Raw genomic sequence first — 20,623 nt, 5'->3', positions numbered from 1 at the left:
CTATGGTATTCTGGCATATCTAAGTGTGCACAAGTGGAAATGAAAAAAAAAAAAAAAAAAAAAGAGGAGAAAACCTCTTTTCAACAGCACTATAAACCACTTTCATATGTCTTATGGACCAAGCTACAGGCTGATGAACATTGATGGATGTTGCTATAGAGCACCATCATCTGCACGTCTGGAAAAGAAATCACTAGCAAATAAAAGCAAACATTGCCCCAAGTGAGGCCTCTTCCCAAACATCTTTATTTTGTCAACCTCATATCACTGAGAATATCCTAGCTATTGTAGTGAATCAAAACACACGTCATGAAGGACACAAAGCAACACACAACAATTGAGATAGGAACCTAATTTTGCTACTACTGAGGTCCACAGTAAAGTTCATTATTTCAGAATAAGCAGAGTCAGGCTCATCATGTGGAACAAAGGATATGTCCTGATCCTGTAAAGAAGGTAGAACGACGCTAATATCTCTCATCACTATGTGTATCCCCTGTAAGAGGAGGATATGCTGAAATCAGAACAGGACCAATAGCAGAGACAAAAAGAGAAAGAATTTGATTCATCACCTTTATAGTTCAGACACACTAACAAACTACCTCTATTTGCTCTTGTATTCATAAGCAGCCTTTGTTGTTTCTTAGTTCTTTTGTCTCAATTGCCAAATAACAATATAATAAAGATATGAAAAGCAGTCCAAAACATCTGGTCAAGAAAAAGAGAAGTTGGCCACTGCAAGCGACAGCTCAATAGGGCTGAAACTGCCACTGTGAATAAATGTTTATTCACAATCAGGTCAGAGCTAATTAATAAAAAGTCTAAAATAGTGGTGGCAGCAGATGCAGCTGATAGTGTTAAATCATAGTCTGTGGTACTCCAATTAAAGCTGTTGCATAGCTGTTCTTTTCCTCTCGTGCTGTAATAGGCATCCAGGGAAAGTGAGGAGCTGCCACCGCATTAGGAAAAATTTGCTGTAACAATTTTTAAAGTTTTTTGTTGTTTTTAATAAAAGAAAGGCTATTACTCCAAAAATTCAATTTACATTAACAAATGGCTCAGCCTAAAATGATTTTAGAAATCAAAGATTCTTTTAAAATATTTAGTTTTTGAACTTATATACACACACACTGTCTTTTCCTCTTAGGAGAATAAGTTAATATTTAACATGATTCAAGCAAATTTAGAATTGTTTTCCTGAAATCAAGAGCAATACTGAATTTCCACATATCTAGCTGACACATTTTGTTTGGTAGCTGCATGTAAGAGATGCACTGGTGCAGTTGCCCTTAAAGCGTTGCCTTTGATACCTTTTGTTTGCCTTCAGACTATGCTACATTCAAATGCATTGTGTCTGTGTGTATGTATTAACTAAACTGGGAACTAGCTATGAAAAAATAAGACGGTATCCTTTTTGCTAAATCATCCGTTGCACTTGAGTGCAGATCAGTGCAATAAGATTACATTTATAGCACCTTAATTAATATGCACGTTCTTGTTGCTGCTGCAAGACTCCTTAAATGGAAGTGGGATCTCCTAATTAGAAAAAAGAAAGCACATAAGTTTCACTGTTAGTGTGCTCTAAAAAACATTTTGGTCAAAGATAAGGGATGAACAGTCTAAAATTGTCCAAGTCTAAATTTTTTATTAGCTTGAGGCAGTAGAATCCAAAAAAAAGTACCTATTCCCTCATTAACCCAATTCGCCAACTCTCCTGCAGTCTGCCACCCACCACTTGCTAGAATTTCCTACACAAAGAGCTGTCTCTGAAAAGGCAGGTCACAGCAAGCCCGGCTACAAGGCAGGCACTGCTGCAGTCTTAGAGGGAAAAAAGGATGTGTCCGTCACAGCTACAACCCTCATCATCTCCACATGACTGCACCAGCTCCTGCCTACCTAATCTCTTAGCTGAGTTACCATGCAGATGACTTGCTGATCTCTTTCTAATGTTTAGTTTAACATGTCTTCGGTTAGCACTAGCATATGACAGTACTGACAGCCGTGGCTGTTCCTTTTTAAATATCATGTCAGAAACACAGTGCAATAAAGCTGGGGATGCGCTCCATGGCTCTGCGTACCATTATGATAGTATGGGTTTCTTTTTTAATGAGGAAGATCTGCATCTCAGGAGCTTTTTTCATGTGTCAGGATGCATGGACAAATCAGCAGCACATCACACTGGCCAAAAATGAAATGCTGACAAATGTAGATATTTCAAATTTAATTGACACCTAAATGTACTTGAGATAGAAAAAATACATACAGAAAATGTGAGTATGGGATTTGGGCATTAATAAGAATTCTGTAATAATTCTAAAAAATAGTTCAGTTATGAGAAAATTAAATGTGTTTATTTTATTAACTGTTTTGCTTTTTCCTGATTACAGAGATTGTGATACAAAGGGGGTAGTATGGACTTGTCATTATTCTCCTAAAAATGGGTTTCCCAAATTTGAGGAAGGATTTATTTTTTATTTTAAAGAATAGCTGTATAGCAACTCTGGGGAATTAAGGAATTTGTCCCTCTTAGACAGTAAAATGAAGAGAATGAGGGATTTGGATGCACTGGCTTTTTCTTTCCAGTATGAAATAAGAGACTTGGGACTGAGGGGATTACCTAATAACTATTCAATATGAACGAAGCATAGACCCATTGCTGGAATTCCTTCCTGCACATTCTGAACACTCAGTACACCTGAGTGTGAGCTAGCAAAAGTATTAAAATATTTGATTTTTAAAGTGACACGTTGCATACTGTGAATTTTCACAGAAGCAGAATATTCCAAGAAAAACTAAAATATTAGCATACAGCAAATTTTAAATGAAAGGGAAAAAAAAAAAAAAAGCTCACAAGTCATCATTCAATTAGGTAACAGAAACAACAGGTTTTGATCACTGTGTCCAGGAAAGGCAGGTAACTGTTTTATAATTTTTCTGAACTTTGTACACATTTTCTAGAAAGTTGGAAATAGGAACAAAGAATTTAAAGTGGGAACAAGCTGGATGACACCTCTGCCTGCTCTGATAGATCTAGATGCAAGATTCTACAAAGTCACTTCACATTATCATCCTATTTCACAATAATAAGTACGTTTTCACCAATTTCCCCTGCAGATATATCTGTATTTCTTTACAGAGGCAAGCTGCATACGTTCGGTAGGTTTGCTCCAAACCACATGGCAAAAATAAGCTCCAGAATTAAAGTTTCTTGTAAACAATCCTATTGGAAAAGTGGAAGAGGACCAGGGCTCCCAAAGGGGTACCCTGTGCTAAGGTTCTTGCTTGGCCTGGTACAAAAAGCACGACTGCTCTCAGCACATTTCTTTCCCATTTGCTATCCCTTTGCTGGGCCATCTGCTTTCTTGGCAGTACCTTCATCGTATCTAGCTTTTTCTACATCAATTTTCTCATGGTAGAGGAACCACAGCAACACAGCAAGTCTATCTCCTATACCCTATGGTATTTGCTTTTTGATTCCAGCCACCCTTGTTCAAATAGGTACTTGCTGGTTTAGCTTTTTTTTTCTAAGTAGAGATCCTTGCTTGCAGTGATGCCATAGTAAACCTTTACCATACACAAGTTCTGTGTGGCAGAGCTTCAAGAGCCTGGTTACAACAACTGGAATTTAATGGGCTTTATGAGCCTGTATCATTTAACACAGCCATCATGCTGATTTCATACTAAATTCAGTGTAATAACCCACTATTGCACTGCAGCCTATTTTCATTCATATGATATAAGGGAAAGCCATTAGCTTCTCTACTAAGTCCTACACGAGTTCTGGAAAGCCATAATGAACTGCTGCAGCACTGACATGGGTTTAGCCAGCCCAAGAGCCTTTTGACATGCTGTTAATTGTAAGCCTGACCCTCTGATTTCCTATTTTAATTTCCTCCTACTCCGCATGCCCTGGACGCCAGCTAGTCAGTACTTACAGAAGACAGATCCTAGAGCACTCTGGAAGCCTATTCGACATTTAATAGGAAATCTTGCTGTGGTGTAAAAAAGAGCTCTCAAAAAGCTGTCTATCTGCTAAAAATGCAACACCTTATTTCTGTGAACAACTAATTTATGTTTAAGGAGATATGTCCCACATGCTTAGTATTTCCCTAGGTAGTAATCCAGCATTTTCTGAGCTCTCATCTGCAAATTCTTCCTGTTACTTTACAACTAAAATAATAATAATAATAAAAAGAAATTATATATTTTACATTTAATGACAATTTGTCATTAAATTTGACATTTGTGTGTCCTTTGGAGTCACTGCTCCCACTGTGCTGTGTTTTAAGTTTGACTAGAAAACGAGCACACAACGCAACGAAAACCGCGCTGCTTTTTTGGAGAGATTAAAAAAATTAACTCATGTAAGCTAAGATACGTATTTCCTAATAATATAAGAAATGCATTAATAAATGTAACAACTGAAAGGACACCTACGTGACAGTTTACTTTTCAGATGACAGGCAACATCACAAACGGAAAACAGGCTGCACCAAAATGAGCTCGCTCCTGTGGAGGCTTGTGCAGCGGTTAGTGCCACCCTGCCCCGGGGATGTCTCCACCAGCCGGCGGGAGGACGCAAGTCACAGTCTGAGCTACCGAATCTGCTATCCTGAGAAATGTCCCCGAAGCTTTCATTTTCAATCATTCAAGACCAAAAAGATAGCCTTAGTTTTAAATATAAAAAGGAACTTCTCCTTGAGTGGAAGCTTCTCACAAACAGATCCCACATACGAGCACCTGAGCATAACTAGCTAATAATTAACTTTTGAATCAGTGCAATTAAGCAAAAGATTTTTGTCAAGTTTAGGTCAAGAAAAGCACCCTCTCAGCACTGTCACTGCTTTCACCGAATCTCCTCTGATCTGCAGTAAGAATGCTACCAAGTAACAACAACAAAAATATAAACTAGTGTTTTCATTCATTCTATGATTATCCTAGAGACAAAAAATGTTATTATGTTGTTTTTTTTTTTTTTTAATTTTTATTTTTTAAGATAAAACAACTGGCACATTTTCAGGTCAGGATCAGGAGGAACAGAAAATAAAAGATTATCATGAGGTTTTCCAAGAACTTTTATTACTATTTAAAAAATGTTTCACTTATTCAAAGTATCAATTTAAATAATCACCAAGGAAAGAAAGTAAGATTAGTGAGTCCTTACCTATTTCAAAGGCACTGGCCTCAAGTTATTTCTTAGGTAAGCCATTTACATGATCTTTTAAGTACACAGTTAGATACTTAAAATGATCATTAAGAATAGTAAGTCAATTTATAGCTATAAAGAATCATCTTATCTTTGGTACCAATCATTTTTACAAAACAAAAAGTTCATAGCCCATGAAAACAGCTGAATTAAAACCAAGATTACACCTAGTATATCAGCCATGCAGCAAGTCATTGTATTATACATTAAAAAAAATAATATTTTAAAAAAACCTTTAATCTTTGTGTAGGGACAACTAGCACCCTGTAAAAGCACATGAGCCCTTTTGCAGGATTTGCAATCTATTCCACAAGAGGGCAACCAAATTCCACTATAAAATGAATAAATGCACCTGTAGGATTTAAAGTGACCATTTTTATCTAAAAGCCATAATCCCACTTCCCATATCCTAAAATGACTGGGAGAAAACTCAGCCATGCATATAAATTGGAGGGGGATGAGGATGGAGAAATGTCCAACCTTCACCTCTTTTTCCCTCATATACAGTGGTGACAGTAGTGGTACATGTGTGGGAAAAAAGCTGTGATCAAAAAAAGTAAACCGTTTTTCTTTTTATGGGATTTGAGTACCTTCAGATACAGCAGTTATCCTATAGTCTTGGGCACCAGCTAAAGCATTTCACTTTCCTAAGAATAAAGCCATCACAGACTGGGACATAAGCAAGTACTGCAAAGTGTCTATGACATATTCATCACTTTATGCTGCAGTTAAGAGTTGAATGACAAGGCAACCTCTGTGACAGATTAGATCAGTGCAACAATCTCATGGCCCTGTAGTCCAGTTCCAATGGGATTTCCTGTGCTAAGGCTGCATTGCCTCAACACCGGACGTTTGGAAAGTACTACTGCATGCTTCCTCATTCCTCCTCCAAAAATTCTAAACAAAGCTTTTTATCGTTAAAAAATATTATTATTATTCGTTTTGAATGTACTGTCTATTAATACCACTGCAACAACTAGAGAAAAGCAGAGCTGCAAAGTATGTAATTACTTACTGTTCTGGACTAGAAACTGAAGTCCTTCGTCCTTCCGCAGCAATGTTGCTCTTGGGTCTCTTAACAACATGAGGTCTTGGAGGACGAACCTATTACATACACACACACAGAAGACACTTCATTAAATACTGCAAAAGTTGATCATATAATAGACATAAATGGCAAAATATGCATAACCACCATTATTTTAAAGGTATCTTCCATTTGGAGTTCATTTTAAACTTTTCTGCTACAACCATGTTACAAATGAATCAGTTTGAATATAAACTACGGTGATCCACAACTTGTTAAAAAGTCAAAAACCCATGCTTTTGAGTTGCAAGTGAAACACATACACTTAGCCATTCAATGAAAATTCGCTCCACTGTCCTGCTTGGTACTGGCTAATTTTCTGATACGAAGGTTTCCCTAAATGTAAGCTTCACCTAAACAGTTAGTTGATAGTGTAAAAATGGAAAGCACTGTGTGTTTTTGCACATTATTGGAAACTGGAGTTCAAATCTGACGTTCTGATCCTTTTGTCCATGTGTTCATAGGAAGCCAGCTCCTCAGGTAAAGACTTCTGTGTAAGTAAGCACTGAAAAAAATGTACTTGGAGTAAATGTTACAATAATATTTCACAAAAAAATTGGTTCCCTTCAGCAGGCTGAACAGAAAACCTTGCCAGACATATTATCATTGTCATCACTGATGATATATTAGTGTATCTTTTTCTTGTCTGTAATAAAATACAAAGGTTTTCTGTAGAAGGTGATGTTGCTGCCAATCCAATCTTAAATAACATATCCATCATCTTCTGATGTTCAGAAACCAAGCTTAATTCACCCATATTAACTCCACAAGCAAACAAGTTTCACTTCAAGGAAAGGAATAAGCACACACCATCACTATATAGGCAAATTTATGCATGTGACTACCTATACTAACGAGAAATGCTGTTGATGAATTTATCCCTTTGTGTCAAATGTGGCAATGAACACTTGGAGCATCAGGGTGAGGCTGTACAAACAAGCTTTCCAGTTTTTGTTAAGGAAGTACTATCCTCCCTGTAATGGAATCTGACTTTGGCTTAACTGAATGCTAACCAAAAGGAATCCCCAAAGCCCTCAAATAAACTCAGGAATACAACTCAACTTCTGCCCTCCTGGGCTTATGCTCTCTTTAATAGCCACAATATAAAGGAAGTTGTTAAAGGCCTACAACCAGAGCACTCTTTGTACGAGTGATGAATTTGTTTGCAATCATAGCACTGATATGGGCTTCCCACCACCTCTGCAAGGTAGGTTTTTTTTTTGTGTGTGTGTTTTTGTTTTGTTTTGTTTTGTTTTCTCAGTGCTTTAAGGAACGTAGAGCTCAAATTTTCTTGCTAGGAAAAAAACACTGAACTGTGTGCAGTGATTCTGCACTACACGACAGTATGCAGAAGATAATAGCAGGATTATTGTATTGAATTTTCATTTCAAAGGAAATGGTGTACAGCAGATATGATGAAGAAATCCAGAGATGTATTGCCACTATTTCTTAGGAAACAGAGTTTATACAAAGGTCAGATGTTAAGGTCTTGAAGATCACTCCCCACACAAGGCTGTTCCTCTCTACAATAAAGACAGCTTAAGAATGTGAATTTATGGCAGGAATGGAAGGATTAAGTTTGTGGCAACTTCAACTGAACTTGCAACGTGGTGAAACATGGGGAAAAGAACAACAGAGCTAATTAGACGAGCTGAGCTGTCAGAGTGCGGCTGAATGGCTCGGTGCCAACAAACAAAAGGAATGGGCTGGCAATCAGCAGGATCGATGAAGAATACTGCTTCATTAGGGCTGATAAAACAGAGAGAGTGAGCAATGGAGAGAGAGTGTGTGCAAGGGTGGGGGGAGAAAAGCAAGAGGAACTGGGGGGGAGAAGAGAGCAAGAAGGAGAAGAGAGGAAGAAAGAAATCTGTTTAATTAAATCTGAGCTGGAAGATGGTGTATAAAGCTGGCTTGTCATCATGCTGTGAACACTTTCACCTTTTGGTGGTACCCTGGGGGAGTGATGGTGATGAGGGGAAGAGATGAGAGTTTTGGATGGCTCCATGGGGCCACCAGACCAGTAAAGTGCAGGGTGACATGCTAAGTAGGATTTACAGCATTGTTCATGGGGAACTGCAGGGAAAAGCCAGGAATCAAGCCAACTCCTTGCTGGATTTTGAGCCTTATTTAGATAAATAGGCAGTGTTAAATGCATATCAAATCCAAAAGTAGAAAAGAAATCCAATTACATGAGCACAGAGCCTAGAGAATAAAGGTAAACATCCAGTACAGGGTTAAATGTGCTTATTACTGTCCCCATCAACTTTATGAATAATTACCATATTTTAACTTTTTCTAACTGAATGAAGTTTCCAAATAGCCGCTATTAATTTAAACAGTTCTCTAAGAACTATAAGCCTTTCACAGTATCACTACAATTCATCTCCAAAGCAGCAGAACGTAAAGAACATATCTGTTCTGCTTCTTTAACCTTTCTTTGGTTTGTGTTTTCGTTCTCACTATTAGTAATGACTCATATTGCAAGGTCCAGTACCCATGGATTCCTTCTCAGAACAGATACAGCCTGAGAACTGTAAGCATTTCTCAGCAATTCTGGTATTACGTGGACTTGGTTGGAAGAGCAGAGAGACCGTGCCTCCTGATTCAAGGCTTTCTGTAAAAGGCTGGGATGAATTACTTGACAATACCCACCTCTGTAATATATGCCAAGACTAAGACAGGTAAAAAGCAGCCTGCTCACAGTATTATTTACACACACAAAAATGTATTTCATCAATAAAAGGCAAATAACAGTTCTGAACAACAACAAATTTAGGTAAGTTTGATACAAGCATATTTTGGGACTGATTACACTTGTTTATATTTGTCTTGAATTTCCTCTCGATGAATGATGCATTTCTGTTCCACTTACTGACATGGCTAGATGAATGCAACAGGAGCTTTTATTATTACATTTCCAACCTTTTATCAGTCACATTGAGAACAAAGACAGTTGACACAAACACATCATAGTGAGGACTATTAACGCACTACAGCTGGGAGATTAAACAGTCTTAGCAAGACATTCGCGTAGCAAATACTCTATCTGAACAATACTGTTCAGCAACTTTTGTACAGAGAAATTGCAATGAGCCCTCGTGGGGCTTCACCTGCCAAGCACAAAACAAGAAGACTCCTTAGTACCAGGGAAGGTTTGTTCCCAGGGTAATGAATCTTGGAGGACCTCCCACACCAATTACATTTAAGAGAACACATATAAGCATAGTCAATGCTACCTTTTAAACACAGAAAACAGAAATCTTCAGTGCAGGAATCCATAACAATGACTCTGTTAAGCTAAACACCCAGAGTTAAAAAGAGGGAGGAAAAGAAAAACATGCCATTGAAATGTAATGTAGGAACATGCACCAAAGATCAAAAGTTTACACACACCCAAGTGCACTTGTTAACCAGTTGCCTGCTCATCCAAAACTACACATTTTTAACAAGTTTTAGCAAGATTAGATTTGAAAACTTGCATCTCTCTTTTTCCTATGTGTGTACATTTATGCGTTAGGAAGCAAGGAGTGAGGTCTATGTGCTTTTTGGTGAAATTATATTAATGAAACTGAAGTCCTGAATAGAAACAAATACCTTTCAAGGCTGTTGCAAAAGCAACACACCTCCGAAATGATACCATGTTCTTGTACTAATAAAAAAGTCACCAATACAGACCCAGTACTGTCTCCAATCTTAAAAGCATCTGGTACAGTTAATGTGTCACAATCGGCCTACAGTCATGGCTTTGAATTAAAACTTGCTTAGATAAGGTATTCCTTCCCAACACAGGTATTGCACTAAGAACAATTTCTGTGTAGTCCTTCTATGGAAGACTCACTTCCTCAGGCCAACGTGCTGTGCCTACATTTTTTACTCTATGTAATTAAAGAGATTTCCAGCTTGCATTTTATATGAAAACAATATATATATGTATATCCTCCATAATGTTGTACCAATGTTCTACCAAATAAAGTTTGCCTTTTTTTTTTTTTTATGTGTGTTGTGTGTTCACTCATCTATTCCATGGAGAAAGAAAAATTAAGTGTCCCAAAATACTTTAAAGCAGAACTTGTGGAGAATAAATACTTTCTTTTCAGACTTCTGCTTCCTTTTATATTTGAGTTTAGTGCAAGTCTTCAAAAACTCACTGGCTAAAAACTTATCCCAGCCTAGCAAGAGTTTTGTTCAAGAAAACACCACAAAAGTAAAAACAAACGTTGCAACAGCAGCATCAGTTACCTGCAGAACTGACTGAAAGCTGCAGAACTCGTCAAAGAAAAGCAGAATAAATGCAGGTCCCAGGGCTGTGCCGCAGCAGAGAAGAAGGGAGTTTAGGTGCAAAATTTACACATTGCCTTTTTGCAAAGTTTGACAATCCAAACTACCAAGGTTTAGTAATGCTACTAAGAGAGCAATTCAGGCAGTGTTAAGCTGTGGCAGTGAAACAAAACTACCAGCTACTCACGGGCCTAGATGAACGCTGTATCTTTGGAGGCGGTGGCCGAGGCGGACGGAGTCTTTGCTGCTGTATCAAAGTGGAAACTTAAGTCATACGTAAATTAAATAGTCACCTACATGAAAACACCTCTGATTTTGTGGCAAAAGCAGTTCAAGTGGACAATGTGATTTACCTTAGCTTCATACTCACCTCACAAAATGCAATTATTTTCATAATAATGACAATCTCATGACCTACAAAGTGTCACAATAGGACTGGTAGCTCTATCTGCCTCCTCGACATAGGCTATATTACACCAAACGTAGTACGATCAATAAATACTCCAGATCAGATCATCCAACATTTACTGAAACAATAAAGATGCTTAAAGTGGATTCCAACCTATAGGTCCAAGTGTTCTAGACAACATTTACACAAATTGAAAGAATCCAGCAAAGCAGGATATTCAACAAGCTTTCACTAAAATCCCAAGCACAATTTTAGTGCTTGCAAAAACTTATGCTAAAGGCCTCAAACCAGCAAAGATATATTTAAGAGCACATGGAAAAACTCTAAGTCACTTAAACCTTCCATACACTAACTGTAGTGGATCAAAGTGTAAATTGCCTAGAGCAAAGTGTGTACATGCATTGTAAAAAAAAAAAAAAAAAACAACAAACATTTCACGGACAACTCATTGTAAAGAAAACGAAAACCCCCAAGCCACCAACAGTTCTAATGAAGTCAGAACAGTGCACTGAGGAGCTTATTTTGGTCTCCCACTTTTAAAATTAGCAGTTGGCCAACTCATTGCTTTGTAATGGTGCTGGAGCCATTCCAATTCACTTGCTTTTGACTGAGCCAGCAGCATGACTCTCCTCACACAGATGGTATCTTAAGGTATACTCTGTTAGACAAGGAACCCACTGATAATTAATGAGATTCAAAATAAAATCATCCTAAAGTACAACTTTGATAGTGAAAACAAGATCAAAGTTAATGTCTTTTCTGTGGCAGCTTGTGTACACATATTAGCACTTAAAGTGAGAAGTAGAGCCCTCAGCAAGGAGCACACGGGAATTCCTCTGAATGCCTGCGACCAGATAACAAAGACCGCATCCATCGCTGGCCCCAGCGCAGGGCGCATTCCATGGACAAAAGCCCGTCAGCCATACAGAGAAGGAAAAGGAACTGGCAGCAGCAGGCAGGTTCTTCAGACATAACAAGAAAGCTTACACAGATTACTCTATTTCTCTCTCAAAAAAGATTCCAGATTCAAATCTCAGCAGTTTTAAACTTCTTACTAGCATAGTCTTTATTCTAGACTGACACACGTTCCCTTTCAATACCCTCATGCTGTGTAATGGTTCAACTCCAGCCTACCACACCATTTTCAGGCTCTTCTTGCATCTCTTCAGACTTTCCTTTCAAATTTCCCATTAAGTTATAATTTGCATCCATTGGTTCATTCATCCCTGTGTGTCACTGGAGGACTGCCAGACTGCACATGCACTCAGCTCAGCTTTTTGGGGTGAGTGTTGGGGTTAGTGATGGGAGAAAAAAAAAAAAGGTACCTGGAATAGAGAGCTGAGAGAGCTTCCCACCATATTTTCCAAGAAAGTGACCATGAAAAACAAAGAAAAATAGAAAGAAATGCCAGTGGTGAGCTATTGTTAGCCCTTCCACACTGTTTCTCTTCTGTACCTTTTATTATGCAATTCAGTCACAGAATTGTAGTGCTGTGCATCTTCCCCTCTTACCTACCCAGGCTGAAAGCGCAAATTTAAAATATAGTTAACTTTTGTTACGTGACATGGCATACTTATTTTCCATTATGTTTCAGAAGCATAATGGAACAGCTGAGAAAATCTGAAATCTGCACTTTTCTAGTTCCTTTAAAAGACATCCACTTCCTCCACTTCATACATAGCTACTTAGACAAACTACTTGATGAAGCAGGAAAACAAGATGCAAGTACTATTCACTTTTTTTTTTTTTTTTTTTTTTAAAAAAAAAGCTTCCTGCATATATGTTTCATTTCTCTATTTTTTCACATTTAGTTACCTAAAAATTGTGGACATTTCTATATTAGAAAATTATTCAGTAAGTTATCTAGGTGGGAAATTTAAGCATTTTCCTAAAGCCATGTCTAGCAGTGTCTTGAGCAACTTGTTTTCCACAACTTTTAAAATTCTGGACACATATGATTTTATTGATATAAGAATTAAAAGGTATCACTTAACATTTCACAAAGAAGTTGATGTTATTATTTCTCCAGTGTTAGTTTGTATCACTGATCATATTTGTTTGTTTCAAAGACCATACTACAGCCCTGGAAGCTGCTTTGATTAGGGAATCAGTTTTTCCTTTCCACAGCAAAAAACAAAACAGGACTTTTTTTTTTTTTTATTGAAACACTGCAAGACTGTAGCATCAACAGTATTAACTGATTGAGCAGTGGCAGTATTATTTAAGCTTCTAAAAAAGTGTGACAAAGGCAGGCCCTTCAGAGAGCAAGACAGACAGACAACACAGCAACTGAGGATTATCTCCTAGCGAGCTGGTCAATATATTGATTATAGTCACTGCAAGGACACGTACAACTGAACTTTACTTGCTCACCCACATACATGCTGGAGGAAAAATATGTCTGAGAAAATGTGTGACAGGATTACTTAATTATCTACTACATCGCTGTTAGAGTAGTCAATGGCAATAAAGTTTTAAGTATTTTGGGAGATCTGAAAATTCCACTTTGCGTTAAAAGAGCCACCAACATGAGTATCCTTTTAAGTTGAACTACTAATGTTAATGGCCAAATACCGATACAATAGTCAAATAGCACACAAAAGAAAAAGAACATTACATATGCCAGTACAGTCTAGAGGAGTTTAATAGGACTATCATCTCATTTCATATTCCTTACGTGTAGCCAAACCACACTCAGCACTGATTTGTTATTCCTATTAGTCATAATTGACCAAGAATTATGATTTCAGACCTTAAAACATCACGTTGTTGGCCTTGAAATCAAAACTATACATGCTTTTTTTTTTTTTCCTTTTGGTCTCTGAGGGATAAGGGTAAGTTGACGTTGTGTTAAAGTTTTCTCTGGTTTCAAGAGGGTCAAAAACTCTCTTCTTAAACATAAGCTGAGATTCTCATTGAATTACTTGATTTCAGAACCACTAACTTCTGAAGACAGAATTTCTCAAGTTTTATAGTAAACGCTATCACATGAGTTATCGACACTTACTGAGGTAGTTACCTCAGCTTCCATCTTATTTGGGGATTCTTAAGTGACAGATTTTGCTGTTGTTGTAGAAATTCAGATAGACTTTTTTAAACACAAGATAAAATCAGAAGCTCAGGAGTGATATCATACCTGCAGCCACCTCTTACCAGCATTCTTCTCTTCAAGTAGGAAGACAAAACAATGCAAGGTGTGTCTATATAAGAAGCAGCACGCAGCATACTTCAGCAGAAGTTTCAAATGCTACATTTATGGGCAAGGTTCTGCAACATGGGAAATTAGTTGGACAGTAAAGAAAGGCAGGAGAGAAGGAAAGGGAATGAGAAGTTCTGAGAGCAGAGGCAAAGGGCAGTGAGGAGTAGCTGACATGGAGGTCCACTATCAGGTAACAGTTATTTGTCCTTTGCCAGAGCTTCATTTTTAATGTTGATGTTAGTATCTGTCAGAAGAATGGGATAAGCCAGGATATTTGAATTATATGAAGACCATATTTACTGGAAAAGCCACTGATTTGAAGCTAATTTGTTAATGCAGCAAAACACATTGTTTCTGAAAGGTCAGTAGGGGAAGCTGTGTTGGAATACCAACTTAATTACCTGTGCTGTAAGGATGAATGGGTACAAAACAGCACATAGCTAAATTGCTAAAAGCCACTAAATTGCTATTCTAGGTGTGTTCCTAAATGTGTATAATACAGTTTTTTTTTTTCTTCTTCGAAGGGAAGAAATGTCTAAATTAGCACTTTCTTACCCATAGCTGTTTACCAGCATACCTTTTTACTCTAGATATTTTCTTAATTGTCTTATTCTAAATACTTCTGAAGCAACAAGACACAAAGAAAATTTGCAGGAAGCCAATTTTATGACTGCAGATCTGGCACTGTTTTTACTAATTACCAGACAAGCAATTTTAAGCTACGAGATGCTGGAGGAAGCAAAAAAAAATCTTACAGTATTTTTACAGTGTAAAAGAGAATATTTAAAAATTATACATCCCACAGATCATAAAGTACCTATTACATAACTAAGGAACTTTCACAATACAGCTATTTCATTTTTTTATACCAAGGAAAACATTACAAAAAGATCACTTTTGTTCTGTGAAGTAACATTTTGTGAACAGAGTATTATCTCAAACTTAACTGTGGATGTCTGTTGAGATCTTTTTTGTTAAGGTGGTATTCAAAACACTGCTTTCATCAGTAAATTAGAGGTGTTACTTCATACGCAGCAACAAGTGCAACTAGGAATAGATGCATAAAGGAAACACAACTAGATGAAAACTGGTTTGTCAGTACATACACAAGGAAGTGTTTCTCACTCTCAAGTTTGTACTGTTTCTAATGATTTCCAAAGCAAAACTTTTCTACGTAAGTATCTTACTTTCTTTGGAAATACAGGTCTGGTTTAAAAACTGTTTGTATGTTTTAAAGACAAGGAGACATGAAAGAAAGATGCACTGTCCTGAATGCATCCGTGCTCAAACACATCATGCTGCAAAGGATCCGAAGTGCTGACTTTGGAAAAATATGCTAAACCTCACGCAAACACTCAATAAAAAAAAAGGGGGGGTGGTAAGGGGAATAAAAACACTGAAAAATGTATGGTACCTAAAAAGATTCAGTACAGAAAGCAGATGGAATCTATGAGGCAGCTGTTTTATTACCCATCCAGATCCCTGCACAGCACACACACTGCTTTTTACATACTCCCATATGCACAGCTCACAAACTGGGATGACAAGAACAGCGTATGCTTTACAGCATATATTTTTAATTTACACTCTGAAATACTTCAACAGAAATCTGTTGGGTCCTGTGATAAAAAAAAAATATATATCTTTTTTTTTTTTTTTTTTTCTTTAAGGGATGTCTTATTCTTCAAGCCATATTTGTAGATTGGGAGGGGAGTGTGAATTTGGCAAAAATGTAGTAATGCCTACAGCTGTGCCAAAATTTTTTGAAAGGGAAGAGTCTGCCACAATTGAATGTTTAATGAGAAAAACAAGGACTATTCCCCTAACCTTTCTAGCCAGGAATCTTTCATTACATAACAGAGAACCAGACAGTAAGAGAAGTCAAAGGAGCCTATAAGCTCCTGTTTTCCCTAAAGCAGAATAAAGATCCTTATTTCAGGCCTGAGTCACACCTAGTATCCTAGGGTACTGCCAAAGATATGTAGATCCATCCCAGCTTCACAGAGAAGAAACTTGCATTTTACAGAAAGGGAAGGAAGGGGTTTTCTGAAAGTTTACTTTTGCTTCCTCTGCCTCTTGGCCGAGACCAATTCTGTCATTCCTCATTAAGGGTAAACATTGACTTTTTACAGTGCATCAAGACACAGAGCACTGATAACCCATCCTCTTTTGGTAACGTCTGTAACATCCATCTATTCGTCTCTCACTGAGCAAACAATCCTGGAAGAGCTAACATTTAAAAATACTAAATATTATAATGTACAACATACATAGTTTGCTTTAAGTCTAGGACTTGCAGGTTACTAGCCAGATACAGATCACTCCTAAAACCAAAAATGAGAGCAGGAGCATGATCTCAGATCATGAATATCTTGTCAAGTTAAAGTGTTCCACCACAATGAAGCAAATAGGGCTCTTAGCTATCCCCTTTAATCTGCTTGCTATGGAAGAGTACAAGGGACAAGAAAATCCTAGAAGCACAGGTTACACTACTTCTGTAGAATATTGCTGTTTACAATTTATGCTATTCCAAAAACATGTGGTTTAAATAGTAAATCCCTTGGTTGTAGAATTGAATATTTTATTTCTTCTGTCTGCAATTACAGAAAATAGGAAGCATTTCATGAATTAGATGGATATATTTTTCTGCATGTGCAGTAAGTGTTGAACAGAGACATTTTCAGGCCGTGCCCCAAAGCAACATGTGTTCTTATATGATGTTGATGGGAGGAATACTATGTTGTAGTGGTTAACTTGTAATAGTATCTGTAGTTTAAAGACTTGTCAAGACTTTTGATTACTTCCTAGCTCCAGTGACAGATGAATTCACGTACTGTAAAAAGGAGCAGTATGAACCCATGAAAGATGATACCACTGTAGTTTCAGATTATGACCACTTAGTTCTTCTATTTCACTTATCTGTTGTGCAGTTGAGAATAAACCTTGAACTCCTCCCATCTGTATGCGTATCCAGTTCTTTTAAAACACTGTAAAAAAAACTAAATGTATTAAACTGATGTGATTCAACCCTTGCAGTTTGAAGATCCCTGAAATTTTCCAAAGGAGGGAACTGTCAACAGCCTCTTATTTACCTGGCACAGATCCCAGGAGCCTGCAGACCACAGTTTAAAAACCACTGTAAATTAAGCTATACGCGGTGCATATCTCTTCCCATGCAAACAGATGCCTGCAGAATATAAATTATTTCAATCAAATCTAGAGTGGTTCTAGTTCAAAAAGAAGTTCCACTTTGTTTCCTATTTCCTTTAAATGTATTAAGGACCTAGATGACTAAGAATCATTGCAGACAGGTAAATTGCGTAAGCCAGGGGCAGGCTGGCATTAGTTAATACACTTTCTAATCATTCTGTTTCTGTTAATCATTTCTGCATCCTCTCTGAGCCTTCCTTTTTGCAGTTTGCTTCAGCATTTATAGTTCTTCGGCTAAGAGAGTAATTTGTAACAATTCACTAGCTCAAATGCATACAGCTGTTTTCTGTTACTGAGATGTCAGAGCAAAACCAAAGAAATTTCTACCTACTAACTAAACTTCTAAGTGAATTTCTTTGAGACACACACTTTTACATAGACCACTGCAGCCCCTTTTATTTGCTCTCCCCCTCCTTAGAGCAACCACTGGTGACTTTGTACCAATTTTTTTTTTGGTATTCTTCCTTTGCACCACATTTTTTCTAGTCACTGCAATAATGGCAGAATCCTGCATTGACAATTTCAATCCCTCAAATCCTGATGGATAACTCAGTGAACACATAGCTGTGCTCATAGTGCTAACACAGATCTAACATCCAGAAGATAACATATCCCATGGACTCTACCTTATATGATCTGCGTAATGTCTGAAAGCAGCAGAACTCTCATTTGTACGGAAATCACAATCACCTGTTACTTTATTTCAGGATGAAAAGACCAGGAAAGAAAACTGCTCGTTCTGGATTCCCAGCAAAACAGCAAGGAAGTTTTTCAGAACTATTCACAAAGATAAACAGGGAAGAGTTTTGAGAAAGAATCTCATAGAGCAGACTTTCAAATTTCCAAAGGACTTCTACCAAAATGAGGTGTATTTTATAGTGGCTTCTTTTCATTCTGCCTGTTTCTCAACATACATGGATGGAGAGATTTGTTGCAAAAAATCCCAGACCCCAGGAATATATTTATCCCTATGTGTTAAAGTCTATCCATCTACTATCTCAGCAGAGTTTAAAATCACAGCTAATAGGTTAACAACTGTTTTTCTTCTGTTTCAAATGAAGAATATCAGAAAGCTGGGGGAATATTCGGCTTCCCAATTTGTACTGACTGCTCACTGCTACCTGCAATGTCTGTTTGACAGGACTGACATTTTGTACCGCTGTGAGATGGGAAAACGTGTGACATTTTTATTCATGGTGGCGTACGCCCTTGTAATGATCAGCCCTGGTCGATGTGCTTACTGCAGCAGCCCCGAGCCCTCGGAGAACAAACAAGAACCGAAGGTGCCAGCAGTTCGGCTGCCTTATTAAACACCACCAGGATTCTAACGAAGAGCAACTGCTGGAAAATCTCACTGTCAAATCCTCAAGGACATTGTCAACATGGAACTAACTACATATATTTTTCATTTAAAACACTGGAAAATACAGCAATGCAATTTTAAATATAAAGAAAAAAAAATCACACTATTTTTGCCTGTTTTCTTCTTTAACCGGTCATTTTGTCAGTTTTACACTGGACTTTCTGTGGGCCTGATAGTAGAATTCAAACCAAGATCACACAACCCACATGATTTAAAGTGCTGGAAAACAGACATATCCCTTATTATCTATTAGCAGCTATTCCTCTCTAGCAAGCAGAATACTTATATTAAAAAAGAGAAAGAGAGAGAGCTGGTCTCTCATTTAAGGAATTCTATAAACAGCAATGACTATCTGTTTGGCTCAGCTTCATCATTCACTCATGAAGTCTGCATAATTAGGGTGATATTCCCCCATATAAACATACAAAATTACATGGCTCCTGTATGTGTAGCATAGCACCATGCAACCATTTTACTAGGTGTTAATCAGACCAGCTCTGAAGGGTAAATCCAACAAATGCCTGGCCAAATAAGCAATCGCAGAGGACTTAGCAGTTTGGAGCATCGTATGTTTCTCATATTCTCTCCCTTCTACATTCTAGTTTAATCCAGGGGCATCAGAGGTCGATTCAAACAGTTCTGGCCTAACTGCAAAGTAACACGTAAGAAGCTTCTGGATGCTGATCTGCACTGATACACTAAGCAAGTCATCCATAAGACTCGCTGAGCTTTTTCTCAAGTTGTCAATCTAGATGATTTGGTCAGCCTTGCATGCACTGATGTATTTATTTTATATGTATGTATTATTTATAAAGCACAATTCTGCTTCCACATGCCAGCAGTGATGGACCAAGATATTCTCTACAACGTATTTATGGGTTCCTCAACATAACAGGACTAACAAGGAAATTCTGCAGAGACATGTTACAGCTGCTACTGCTTGTCATAGAGTCCTAGGAGGTCAGCTCAACCACAGTATTTTCTCCATACGTCCAACCATTATGGCATATGACTTGCGTGTAACCAGGGCAGTGAATTTATTCTATCACCGCTGTCTAAGAAGTACTTGCAATGCCAAGACAGTTGGCAAATAGTAAAAGCCAAAGCCCAGAATATGCTTCTTGAAATGAACGCTTCTGCTAGATGTAGTACTGGAGCCACAAAATCTTACTGCAAAGCCTGAATTCCTATGTAATAGGAGCTACATGCATGTATTGCTGTTGCAGCCAAAGATGACATACCTGTCTGGTTGCTCATTACGAAATACTGGCAAGTGTTTGCAGGAGAGGCAGTAACCTTTGGGTATGCTCTGCAGGTGGTGTATATCTTTGTAAAGAGAGAGCCAGGTCTCACTTGTCAAATATTTACACGCATGACAAGAGTGCAGGCCTTTTAGTTAGATAATTCTTATCCCATGGACTGTCATTTCTGCAAATCTTGCACATCACAAAGCAGAATTTCAATCAAATGAATTATTTTCTTGTCCATTGACATTGTTTTTATTCCCCTTACTAAAAACACTGTCCCCTAAGAACCTGGTAAGACATTTCAGTAGTCTCAAGCAGACATTAGATGGACAAGTGCTTCTGGGCCAACACATTTTCATTTCTCACCAACTGACTTCTATTTTGCAACACTGAAGTCCTTTCCGAAAGGAACAGTCAAAGACAGTAGTGAGAAGAAACGAGGGTAGGAATTACGTTTTCTGAAGACAGAAGAATTTTTAAGAATCAGACTTATACTTTTACTAAATCCATAAAGAATTGAACAGAGATAGGGAGAAAACTCTGTGGTTCAGCCGAAAGAGCAGGGAAGCCATATTGCTCATCAGTGGGGAAGAGAAGAATGGAAGCTCATTTTCTTAATTATCT

General features: G+C 37.7%; 1 protein-coding gene across 11 annotated transcripts in view; it reads right to left on the bottom strand.

The window, feature by feature from the left end:
• The window catches only part of DENND1A (DENN domain containing 1A), a 190,621-nt gene that overhangs the window by 7,967 nt on the left and 162,031 nt on the right, over positions 1-20,623 (bottom strand). For 4 of the 11 annotated variants that reach the window (XM_084493738.1, XM_084493743.1, XM_084493746.1 and 1 more), the window contains 2 exons: positions 10,759-10,818; positions 6,222-6,310 (listed from right to left, as the gene is read on the bottom strand). In XM_084493738.1, coding sequence (XP_084349864.1) covers positions 6,222-6,310; positions 10,759-10,818 — 149 coding nt within the window. Of the gene's footprint in view, positions 1-6,221; positions 6,311-6,929; positions 9,591-9,779; positions 10,598-10,758; positions 10,819-20,623 lie in introns of those variants that run through there. The other 7 variants (XM_084493741.1, XM_084493744.1, XM_084493742.1 and 4 more) reach the window with 5 other exon arrangements.

Source organism: Aythya ferina, assembly GCF_964211825.1.
Source record: "Aythya ferina genome assembly, chromosome: 20".
NCBI lineage: Eukaryota > Metazoa > Chordata > Aves > Anseriformes > Anatidae > Aythya > Aythya ferina.
This window is presented reverse-complemented; position numbering and strand designations above follow the sequence as displayed.